The sequence below is a fragment of the Neopsephotus bourkii genome, unplaced genomic scaffold (genome assembly GCF_033783945.1).
Source record: "Neopsephotus bourkii isolate Nb327-2 ecotype Australia unplaced genomic scaffold, CSIRO-AGI_Nbou_v1 NB_951, whole genome shotgun sequence".
Classification (NCBI taxonomy): domain Eukaryota; kingdom Metazoa; phylum Chordata; class Aves; order Psittaciformes; family Psittacidae; genus Neopsephotus; species Neopsephotus bourkii.
The window spans coordinates 2,079,031-2,091,469 of NW_026901445.1; the positions used below are offsets into that span (position 1 = coordinate 2,079,031).

General features: G+C 42.8%; 1 protein-coding gene across 3 annotated transcripts; it reads left to right on the forward strand.

The window, feature by feature from the left end:
• The first annotated feature begins 479 nt into the window (after positions 1-479).
• On the forward strand, positions 480-4,195 carry BLOC1S2 (biogenesis of lysosomal organelles complex 1 subunit 2). Of its 3 annotated transcripts, none has more exons than XM_061358775.1 (5): positions 480-657; positions 1,488-1,601; positions 2,465-2,584; positions 2,955-3,068; positions 3,618-4,195. In XM_061358775.1, the coding sequence occupies exons 1-5, from the start codon at positions 507-509 to the stop codon at positions 3,803-3,805; spliced, it is 687 nt and encodes a 228-aa protein (XP_061214759.1). In that variant the 5' UTR covers positions 480-506; the 3' UTR covers positions 3,806-4,195. The 3 variants fall into 3 exon arrangements, with proteins under 3 accessions (XP_061214759.1, XP_061214758.1, XP_061214760.1); XM_061358774.1 differs by having other exon boundaries at positions 488-657; positions 1,485-1,601; XM_061358776.1 differs by having other exon boundaries at positions 499-657; positions 1,485-1,601; positions 2,955-3,059; positions 3,610-4,195.
• The last annotated feature ends 8,244 nt before the right edge of the window (positions 4,196-12,439 follow it).

Sequence of the window (12,439 nt, forward strand, 5' to 3'; positions counted from 1 at the left end):
CTATCTACAGCAACACTTATGCAGTCGCCGCAGAACAGAGTGTAGCATGCCAGCAGCTGTCTCCTCACCACATCATTAGCATCACAGCTCCTTCTAAGCTGCAGTAAGAACCTCAGATGCAAGTGGACCAGCTACGCCAAACGAAAACATCCTCAAACACAAGGCTAAAGGGTTTGCTTGTGAGGGCTGCACTAGTGTGCAGCGGTGAAAGTGCTTCTGGTACTCTTGCAATATGTGGTTCAGTTGTGGTGTTATTAAGAGTGTTATGAAGAGGGAAATGTACTGACAGCACAGCCACGTCGAGCACACGGCATTCTCCTTCTGAGCTGCTTCAACTGCCTTGCGCACCCTCCAAACCCCTGCTACACGCGGTAGCGAATGCCATCCCTTACGATGCAGCCAGGAGGTGGGACAGGCAGGCCCGGACCTACGTGCCTCCCATTCCCCCCACAACAGCTCCGCGTGGCCGTGTACTGAGCGGGCTGGGCGGTGCGGTTCCACCCCCGATGGACGGGGCCGAGCATGCGCCCTGGGGCCAGGGGCGGGGCCGCGGTCTGCGTGGGGTCCAAGGCGGAAGCGGGCGCTGCGTGAGGGGGCCTGTCCCCATGGCGACCGCTGCGGAGGGGCTGACGGAGGCTGGCGCGCAGCCCGCCAAACGTAAGGGGCTGGGGGGCCGTCTCCGGTTTCGGCCCTCAGCTGCATGGCTGTGGTCGGGCCCTGCCAGGCCGCGGCCCTGGCCCGGTGGAAGAGCATTCGCCCCGCGGAGGGAAGGATGGGGACGGGCTGGGGCGGGCTCGCTGTTCCCGATTCTCGGCCCTGGAGCCCGGCGGCTGCGTCCCCCCAGGGGCTCACCGCGTGTGTCTGCCGCACCCCGCGGCCCTGCTCCTGCCGGCGGACGCTGCGGGGCTCGGGGCAGCCTTCGTTTTCAAGCCGGCAAAAGCTGCCGACAAAAGAAGGAGCAGCCTCTCGGGTTGAGGAGGAGGTGCTGAGCTGCTCCCACGAAGAGCAGAGCAGGGGCAGGTTGTGTAGTAATGGGTTTGGAGAGGAAAAGCAGTGATCATTGCTTTCTGTAGGTGGGGATCTGTTGTAGCTCTTCGTGAAACCGACCGGGGGGGGCGGTCTTTATTCTGATTCTGTGACTAGAAATAAACATCAGTAAGATTGTGCACAAAGTCTGTCAGAAGTTATCCCCAAATTCCTTTTCTGTTGTATAAGCACAGGAGGGGGCTGCTGCTTGCAAGTTCGGGTGCCTGTCCCTTAAGTGCTTCTCAAAGTATTTTGTTGAAATTACCTTGCTGCTACTTCAGGGAAGCTGCCTAGGTTTGTTACCGTTTAGTCTGAAGTACACAACTTATATGGCAAGTAGGTGTAGTCAGTTTGAAGGGGAAAAAAAAAAAGTATTTGGGACCATTAGTCTGTTTGGTGTGTTTCTGTACTTGCTGCCTTTCGCCTAATCTATCTTGCAATGTCTGTACTCTGATCAGAAGAGCCTGCTGTTGAAACAGCGGAAGAAGCTAAGGAACCAGCAGAGGCAGACATCAATGAACTCTGTAAAGACATGTTCAACAAAATGGCCACTTATTTAACAGGTGAACTGACAGGTAAGGCACAGCAGTACTGACCTGCAAGTGAGTTTTTGTTTCTTTTCATTTTCTTTTAAAGAGATCAGTTGTGTAGTTTGTCTAAAATGTACCTATTTAGATCATAACTTGCAAGACTGGCAGTTTAAGTCTGGCGTGTTGCTAGAGTACTGACAACACTAACGTCAGTTATATTAATGAAGTCCCAGAATAGCACAAATATTTTTCAAAAGAATTTAGTAAGATATCAGCAACTTAAGAAAATAATATCTTTTTAGTCTTGGAGAAGATAGTACATGGAAAAAACAAACAAACAAAAGGGGTCTGGGTTAAGAAGGACTAGGGGAAGAGCACAACTGAGAAGGGCATGCATGCATCTGTTTTGTTTCAAAGTGATAGCAAGGGTCGTGCACATTTTCCACCATTTGTGCTTTATTCTGAGGTGCTGTGCGACATTAACTGGACCAAGTAAACTGCTCAACAAGTCAGTGGGTTCTATAGGGTCTAATTTTGAAAGCAGGCCACAGAACTAATTTGCCTGGACTTGAAGAGTATATGGTACAGGTTACCAGTCTGGATTTGTGCTATCAGTTTTGTAAATGTAAGTTTAACTGACAGAATAAGAGCAAAATATGATAAATTAGCCCATTTTTCTCTTAAAAAAAAAAATTGCAAGTCAGTAGGTATTCATCAGCCCAGTTGATTTTTCCAGTTAAAAAAAAATCATCCCTCTTTTTCTAGAGCGTTATAGTAATACCCGTATTATCTAAACTATTCTTTGTTACATTTGGCTATTGGTTTGAAATCTCTTGTCCTGTTGAAGAGTCTGCACCCAACTCACACTGCATCAACTTTTAATTAAAATAAACTTTGTTTTTTTTAAGCCACCAGTGAAGACTACAAACTCTTGGAAAACATGAATAAGCTGACTAGCTTGAAGTACCTAGAAATGAAAGATATTGCTATAAACATCAGTAGAAATCTGAAGGATTTAAATAAAAAATGTAAGTAAACCAAATAAGGTCTTGTATGTTTTTTTTACAGCTATAGACTACATAGAGTAGTATAAGAGAAATTACATCTAATTTTATGTCCTGTTTTATTCCAAGTTTTGGATATAATAGGAAATAATACTTCTCCGATTCATGTTGTGTGTTGCTTGTGTTGAGTCTAGCCAGTACTCTTAAACTTTTCATACTTTCCTGAAAGAAGGCTGTCTGTATCACTGCTTGATTTTGGGGCAGGGGAAGGCAGAAGCTTTTAAATTGTTCTATCAGGAGAATGTAATAAGAAATTCTTGTGTTTCAAATGTGAACTGTTTCTTGAAAGTGAATTACTTGAGAAATGACAGAAATTATTTTTCTCCTTTTCAAGATGCCGCTCTTCAGCCATATTTGGAACAGATCAACCTAATTGAGGAACAGGTTGCAGCTCTGGAGCAGGCAGCTTATAAATTGGATGCGTATTCCAAAAAACTTGGTAACTATTGTCCTCTACTGTTACTGTGTGGCAGCATAGCAGCTACTGTGTAGCATTGCAAGGGGATTTAAAAAAACAAAGGAAACTCCTCCTCTTTAATAAATCTGAGCTGCAGGGTTAACTGTGCTGCTTTTGAGCAATGAACATTGTATGTGAAGTAGTAAGCCTTGGGAAAAGATTAATATAACAAGTTCTATGGAGGTGGCCTAGTTATAGGTATTATAGAACTACAGATTATTAGTGAGGCTCGATTTCTCTTTTTCAATATGCACTGGCTGAAATTTTAAAGGCAGATGTTTAATATTGCAAATAGAGGAATTCATAAAGTTCCACCAAGCACCCAAGTCCTCTTGGTTTAAATCAGTATTAGCTGTCTGACTTAAGAACCGTAAACATTTTGTTGCATAATTATACTTGCCTAAATGCTTTAGTAAAAAAACATCCTGAGTGATACTGTAAATTAACTTGAATTTTAAGATGTTTAACAGCTTATAGGACTCAAAGCTTTTGCTTATCCAGACCTAAATAATTGTTATCTTTTCTTCTGCAGAAGCCAAGTACAAAAAACTGGAGAAACGGTGAAATTACAACAGTCTTTAAGTTGGAGTTGGGCTATGAGTCAGACTGATTTCTGTCTAAGTTGCACAATAGCAATTGTGTATGTTGACAAGTATTTGGTTACAACTAACATCAAAGCTGATAACTTTTTCTATCTGTTGAATACAATAGACTGTATTCAGGCTTAAGGCTGAATAATATTTTCCTCTTCTCAAGAGGTTCTATTGCCTTAGTTGTTCTGCAGTGAAAAGTATAAGCCTGTTCTTAACCCCTATGTTGATACTGGCTGTGTGTTAGTCCTATGTCCCACATGAAACAGTCTATCTAGGAAAAGCCCTTCATAACCTATAAAGACCTTATCCCTTAGTAACAGCGAGACCTAAACTTCATTTTTATGTTCACTGAGCTCTGTATTGAGAAGATACCCAGGCCTTTGGAGTTATGAGCATGGTATTGAGAACACTTCATTTTGGTATCCACCTTTATCTGTTTGAAATAGAGAGACTATTATAAATTTACAATAAAACAACTTGCTGCATTTGTCTCTCACGAATCACAAATTCCTGTTGGAAAGATTATGTAACTTTTTTTAATTAAAATAGGATCTGTTAATAAAGAGAAACTCCTCCCAGCTACTGGAGGTCATAGAAAAGAACATGTTTTAAACTCTGTGTCAAGTATTCCTGCAATTATATTCTTTTACTGTCAGGACCTCAGGTGAAGTGGCAAGGAGTATTGCTTTATCACATGCTCACCTTACTTAGCAGATCTTTACCAATGAATTCTGATCCTAATAGTTTTTGAAGAGGCATGCCCAGCACAGAAAGCTTCTGAACCAGATTAGCAGTGCTCCAAATTGCTAATTTAGCAGAGCTCTTCTTACTGAACAGTTATTTCAAGTGGACTTTTTTATCCATACCTACTACTTCAAGCTGTATTTTGAGTGAGTTGCAGTGTAGGATAGTACAAATGCTGATATAGGAAAGAAGTAGTTCAAACTTCCTACAGGATGTTGAGAAGAATGTCTATTCAGGTGCCAGTGTGCAGATCATAATGCTGTCAGCCAGTATACAGCCACTGTAAATAGGCAAGATTGACACTTCCTAGTGCTGTTTAAAAGCAGTGAAGCAAAGATGACCTTTGAGAGCCTTCACCATCACTTTGGAAATATTTAAGATAGAAAGTACTGTTCTGTATGGCCTTGATGTAGGAATTGAGAGAAGGTTGAGTTCATTTTGAAGAAAGGCCTTTTTGGAACGGGCATCTTTAAAGAACAGGGTTGTCTCTCAGAGTTATCTACCCATTTGCATCTGTATTGCTTTTATCCATAGTTAACTCAGATAATTTTTCTACCTGTGGAAACAAATTAGTCATATTAGTATTGTTACCAAAACAACATCTTCCAACCCAACAGGAAAGGGTACCAATAGATGAGTTATCATTTCTCATGGAGGCAATAATACCATGTAGAATGGCAGCCTGTTTTAAAATCTGAGAGATCATCATCTTCTGAGGATCCATGCTGTGTTTGCAGTTCTGGTGGCCAGCCAGATCTGAAATCTTCCTGCCTAGAAACTGGCATTTGAATGATTGATAGCGTGAACAGTAGCCTGCTTGGTAATCTCTGATGCTGGAAAGTGGTACCACAAGGTGGTAGATAATGTAGAAGTCCTGTTTTTCCAGTGTTTAGTGCATCTGTAGATAATACAAGAGCTAAATGTGACTAAGCCAAACTCACCAGTGTTTTTGATAGTATCATCCTTTCTCCTTGTGGAGGAGAATCACAGATGCTTGGCTGCTGATACAAAAGCTTGAGGGTGAGCTCTTCTGTTCCCTGAAAGAATGAGGGTTTTTGTTATAGTATGTAGCACCTGCTTGTGGCTGGGAGCTTAGTCCCTGAATCCCTGTAAGTCCCTTTCTGGCCCCTACCTGCCTTTAAGAATAGAGAAGTTGCTAACTCACATTAGGTTGGAAATGGTTCTGGAGCTGACTGGCCATTGGTTGTTCTAGGACAAGATCACTGATCTTGAAATCAAAGAAAGCCTAGGGAATCTTTGATTCCCAGCTGCTTCTGGGAAGACAGTGCTAGACACACATAGCGGATGCTGGCGTACAAAGGAATTGTTCTGCACGGCAGGGATGCAGCTGGCCCTGCACTCTGGCTACATAGAGAGGCCCACATGAAGGGGTGGCAGAGTTGTGTCCCAAGGAATTGCAATGGAGAGCTGGCCATCTGCTGTGTAGAGAACTCTGATCATCTCCATGTGATGAAAATATGAATCCCTAAGTGCCAGTGTCTTGTCCCATCACATGGCAGCAGGCCAGTTAAATTTGAATCATGGCAGATAACCTGCAAATCAAGTATTGAACACAGAGTGGAATGTGGCCTGAACATCTCCATGCTCTAGTGGCAATATACTGCCGCTGTAGTTGAAAGTCCACTTCCTTATTGGGTGTGTGCTATATGCCCAGATCCTCAGCGAGACCCAGACTCTACAGATCCAAGCTGGGTATGGAGTTGGGTGCATGGTAGCCCTGCTGTGTCTTAAGGTAAGTCCCAGTCAGCTTCCCTTTTCCTTAACACCTACTGTCCACATTCTAGCTGGGATGCCAAAACTCATTTCCATAGCAAGAAGGATTCACTGTCATTGGGATCATAACAGCAGCCTTGCTGTGTAAATTCCTGAAGTGGCCCAGAACAGCAGTGTGGCTCTCCTCTGTGTTAACAGCTTCTAGCACTTCCAACTGACTTGGACCCAGTAGGACGCCTTTTCATCTTGAGGCCATGGGGAGGCAATAGTGAAGGTGTTTCAGGGCTGCTCATCTTTCTTAAAAAGAGGAAACAGTTGTGTGCCTCACCTTTCTCAAGCATGGTTTAATATACCAAGCTTATCCTGTGGCAGCAAGACTTTACTTCCATAATGTGTGCCTGGAGCATGCTAGGTTGCCAGAGGCAATTATGGATAGCACAGCAGCCCTGTGGGAAGCTTTCCTAACACAAAATTTAAGACATAAGAATTGTAAGAGTTTGGGCAGAAAGGCAAAAGATAGGCTGGTGCTAGCTAAGCAAGAACATGTTCTCAGAGGCACTAGGGCTAGAGCTTTTTCCTCTGCTCAGGAATGAACTGGAAATTTGCGATTAAGCAGATTGTGACTGTACAGAACACTGCTGGAGAACGTGCATACTAGCTGTAAGCCCTAATTACCACTTCTCAGGTCTGAAGGCAGAGGATCCTGTCAGTGTAATGACTAAAATTGGACTTGTACCCTCTAAAACGGCATCCATGCAGCTGTTGTTAACAGGTAATTGTTTCTCACCCCTCAAGGCCAAGGGAATTCAGGAGACTGAGTGACTAAGTGGGTAGATAAATATGATACATTAAGGTAAAACCATTATCTCTGTAATCACCTCACCTGGAGAATGCTCAGTCTGCATGGAGCTCCATGGCCTGCCCCATACCACCTCTTCATAGTCAGAGGTACAGTGGTTTGTATGTTTATACCAAGGCAAAGAGCAGGCTCAAGAATAGGTGACAATCCTGTTTGGATCTGGTTTTGTAGAACTGCTGGCTTAGCCGTACGTTGTTTTAATCATCTTCTTTGAGGAAGAGGTCCACACAACATGCTGTTGGAAGGTCTAAGAATCTGTGTGACTGGGGCATAGAAAATGTCAAAGAAAAAGAACTTGGTGTTTGCTCATTGTCTTTCTTTGCTAGGATTGCAGGAAGGCCACAGGGGGGCGATGTGTCAGCAGAGAAAACTGCTACAAGAGAAAGCCATAAAGGCAGAGTAAGGACGAAATCCCGGTCCTGTTCAAAAAGTTACTTTTCTGTGTGTAAGAAATACAGCACTATTTCAAAACTACAAAGATGAAAACCTCCAGGAACTCTGAAGATGGGAATCCATCTAGCTATGCATTGCCATCAAGTGGTTAGTGTTTTCAGGTAAGAGAGCTAAGAAATAGCAAATTCCTTCATAAACTTTTGAGTATCCAAACTCCATGAAGCAGAAATGGGAATGGGAGCTTGTTCTACAAGTGACTATTTATTGGGAGGAAATTTTAGGTACTGAGTGCCTGGCTAGTTGGAGGATTGTGTGACAGGGGCATCCCAATCAGGCTAAGAGCTTTCAGCTACGTTCCCAGTTTTGTCTCTGAGTAAGTATTCCCTTCTCTGCCTGACAGCCCTCTGTGTGACTGGTAGAATCCAAATCACAGCAAGGATGGCACCTCCTTTGGAGAGCAGCATGACAGAAGAGACATAAGTAGATGTGTATGAACAGCATTATACTGAGGAAATATGTAGTCCAAAAGCAGAAGGACAACTTGGTTATTGCTTAGACATTTCACCTGGAGAATCCATGAGAAGTTTCAGAGGAGGTAGAGAGGTATAGGGGGAGGCTAAATCTCTATCATTTCTCTTCTGCAGCTTTTTCTGCTGGAAAATATAATAAGTAAGTAGCATGTGCTTGAAGGGAAGAACAAGGGAAAGAACAGAGGAAAGGGAGGGCTAACAGATGAGAATTAAGGGGCAAAGTATCTCATCAAGTGACCTATGCAACTGCTTTTGAGCAGAAGCAGTTCTTGAAGACTTGGCCTGCAGCTGCAAACCAGGGGTAAAAATCTGGTTCAATCCAGAAGTGGATTTTCCCCCCAGTACCTCAGGACAGTTCTGCTCAGCTGCTTTAACAGGTTATTCTGAAGTCATCCAACTTTCAGAACAGTACTTTGTGGAGATGCCCACAGTCTTCAGAAAGAGCTTTTAAATCACTAGTTGAAACTGCAACATGTCCAACAGCTGAAAAACAGCTCTTCTAGAATGGAGTATACTTTTTAACCTGGAACTCTTGTGTTCAATAGAAATGTTAAAAGATACCCAATGGGATGATAATCACAAGTGTATATAATGGCCTGAAGATAAATACATTGTTGTATGTGTAGCATCCCATCAGAGGACAAACTTAAAAACAAAATGTAAGTAATAAGTGGAAGACAAGCATAAATGCAAGTTTCATTAAAGGTTAATGTTTGTCCTTTCTGATACTGCAGTAGACAAGGTTGACCTTAGAAAAGATCACAAAAGAGTTAAAAATGAACCAGTTCATCCAAGTTTGTTGGCAGCAAGTGATTTTTTTTTCTAACCAGTATGTTTTTACTGTAGGCTTCATAAAGTAAGCCTTCCAGGATGCATCTTTAGCCCTTCCTGATCCCACATCCCTGTTCTATGTTGCAATGGAACCACTGGGAGCCACAATCATTTTCTTGCTGGTTTGCATTGACTGCCTCATTGTCTGTTCAGGGATGTCTGAAACAGGAAAGCTACCTCCTGGGCCATTTCCTTTGCCCCTCATAGGAAACATGCTGCAGCATGAAGCAAGGGGATGTAACTAAAAGCTGTGTTCTGTTTTGATAGACTGTTTCATTTCAGTAAGAAATACAATTCTGTGTTCACAGTATATTCAGACTTGGTGTGTCCAGTGGTGTTGTATGGACCTTATGCTGTGAAATAGGCTCTGACTGATTGACAAAGGCATAGAATTCAGTGGAAAAGGATTTATACCAATCTTCTGAAAGTTCTCCAGAGGAATGAGTACTTTTCTGTGAGATTCTTTCTAGGTGGAGGTGTTCTTTGGGAAGGGTGTAACTGGGAAGTCAGAAGTGGGAAAAGGTGATGTTTCATTTAGCATAGGAGCAAAGCCTGGAAGAATCTGGAATTAAATGGTCCTAATCTCAGCTGTTGTAGATGATAGTTGTTTTTTCTTTTAAGATTTGGGTTATGACCTAGAGAGCAGATGGCTGTGGGCAGATTCTCACACAGCTTTCCACCCTTCTATGGGTATGTCATCCCAGTGGGACAAGTGCATCCTAAGATAGCCAGAATTACTTTTCACTGAGGGCCATTGCAATTCCTCTTTCTCCCTCCCTTCCTGAACAAAGAAAGTTTGGGCAAGCTGCCATAATGAAAGCAGGCATCTTTCTGATATGATAGCAAGTTAAAGAATTTAACTTAGAGGCATTACATCAGAAGTAGTTAAAGAGAGCAATGCAATGCAGACATGATACAGGAAATCCATACAATAGTATGAACTGCTTGCGATTTGAAATATAATAAAAAATGAAAATGAGAATAAATGTGAGAAGAGTGAATAACTTCAAATTTAAAGTTGCTTTGAAAGATGCTAAAAAGCATTTAACCTGGGAATTATGGCAAGAAATATTTTCTACCTTACAGAGGTGAAATTTCATCTGAAGGGCAAAAGGCAGTGGAAAGACCAGTTATTTCTGCCTTCTGAAATTTCTTACTGTTCCCTGGACTGTATAAGTGTTGAAGCTTAAACGTCCATATTGGTTACTCATACTTCTAATCTACAGCATATGCAATCATTTTCATCTATTTCCTAGGAGTTATTATATGCAGTTTCCTGTAAAAGAGGCCACATTTTAGCCTATGAAGAGTTCAGATTAGCCTGAATGGCTCTCGGAGTTTATTGTTTCTTGCAATATGAGAGTGTAGGACGGGAAGGTCTAAAGGTCATAATTTTTAGAGAATTAATCCACTTGTGCAGGGTTTTAGGGTTTTCCCCTTACTTTTCAAGTAGTATTTCAGACAGCTGCAAATGAAACACATCAGGAGGATGGGACAGGGAGTCAGCTGGAACAGAAATTAGATGCCACAACCTAGGCAGTAAAATGTGTTATTTGTCATTTAACACCAGTTCTTGATCTGGAAAATGAGTAGCCAAAGTGAACTCATTGAGAGGCTATTAAGGGTGCCACACACTACAGTGTAAAAGCTATGCTCCTTGGACTGACAGTCTTGCCAAATGAAGCAGACTTCATATTAGAGTTTGAAAAGCTGAAAGCACAAGTGTTAAAACTCCATGAGTACCTTGGCTACAAGAAAGTTGGAACCTTTGCTCTGTGTTTCTCTACTGGGGGTGTGTGAGTATGTATCCAATAGCACACAAGTATTGAGAATTATGGTTATGACCCATGTGAAAAACATCTCTGGTGCATTTTTGTGCCAAACAGAAGATCTGTTTAGAAAGGTTAGTACCAAAGTGAAAGTTCTTCCGTGTTAATCTGTAATCCAAAAGAGAACTTCATCCTGAGTGTAATGCAGCTTTGGTGAGCCTCAGTTCATTCTATGTGATACAAGGTTACTTTAAACTTTTAGGTCTCTTGACAGTAGCATATATAGCTCAACATGCTACCACTGAGTACTGACGTTACAAGAGGTCAAAATAGAGGCCCTCCTAATCTCAGCTCACTGCATGTCATGGTGGAGTCCCTGGGAGCTTAAGGTGTTTTCTTGCTAATTTGCAATGCCTGCCTCCTTGTCTTTTCAGCATGGAACAGGAAGGCTGTCCCGGGGCCCATTTCCGTTGCCTATTTTATTCATGGCACAGCTGAAGAGGAAGTATGGAATGACTTCTTCTTTCTATTAGAAAGAAGACTTGGAAAGCTGCAGGGAATGTGATTAAGTAGGAAATGCCAGTCCTACATCTGTACCTGTATGCTTGGCAACTCGTAAACTTTTTCTTTATTTTGCCTGTGTGTAAGATTGCTGTAGTGATCTTTATATACATCTCAAAACAATGGGAAGATGCAAGCTGCTGTTCAGCTGGGAAATGGCACTTGGAGGATCAACGTATTTGATTTGCCCTCTCTTGCCACAAAGGAGAGCTCTGTAAAGCACAGCTGGGGTTCTGGTAGGTGTTGTAGGGTCAGTCCAGCCTTCGCCCACATTGTTACTGGCAGTGGAATTTTCATAGGTCATTGTCCAGCTCAGTCTTCAAGCCATAATGTGTTTCTTATAAATGAGTGAAATAAAACAGATACGTACAAGACATTTGGGATTATAAACTTTTTAGAAGCAGGTTTTTCACTAAATGGTGTTCTTCTGTGTTGTGGATTAAGCCCAGCTGGCAGTCCAGAAATCACACAGCCGCTAGCTCCATCCTCCCGCTGCCTCCCCCCACTCCCGGAGGGATGGGGAGGAGAATCAAAATAATGTAACTCCCACAGGTTGAGATAAGAACAGTCCAGTAACTAAGGTATAATGCAAAACCACTACTGCTACCACAAATAATAGTAATGATAAGGGAAATAACAAGGGAAGAGAATACAAACGCTCATCACCTGCTGACCGATACCCAGCCCGACCCAAGCAGTGGTCTAGCCCTTCCAGGTAATGTGGGGAGTGAAGGCAATAAGATTTGCAGGAATAACCCAGACTCTCTTCCCCAGCAAATTCTTCATGTGCCCCACAGAAACATTATCCCCTGCTACATTGTGTAAAAATTCTGACTGTGCTTGTCCAGCCCTGTTGGCAGATCTTCTGGTATTGACCAGCCAGGTGGCTTTTGGTAAATGTCTATCCCAATGTTTGAAAGTCCCACCACCCATTGCTCTCAGCGTAGTTTTTAACAGCCCATTGTACTGTTCGATTTTCCCAGAGGCTGGTGCATGGTAGAGGATGTGATATATCCACCCAATGCCATGCTCTTTGGCCCAAGTGTCTATAAGGCTGTTCGGAAATGAGTCCGATTGTCTGACTCAGTTCTCTCTGGGGTGCCATGTCACCACAAAATCTGTTTCTCAAGGCCCAGGATAGTGTTCCAGGCAGTGACATGGGGCACAGCAGATGTTTCCAACCATCCGGTGGTTGCTTCCACCATGGTGCACATGGCACTTGCCTCGGCGGGTTGGTAGGAGTGTGATATAGTCAGTCTGCCAGGCCTCCCCCTATTTGTACTTCAGCCATCGTCCTCCATACCAAAGAGGCTTTAACCATTTAGCTTGCTTAAGTGCAGCATATGTT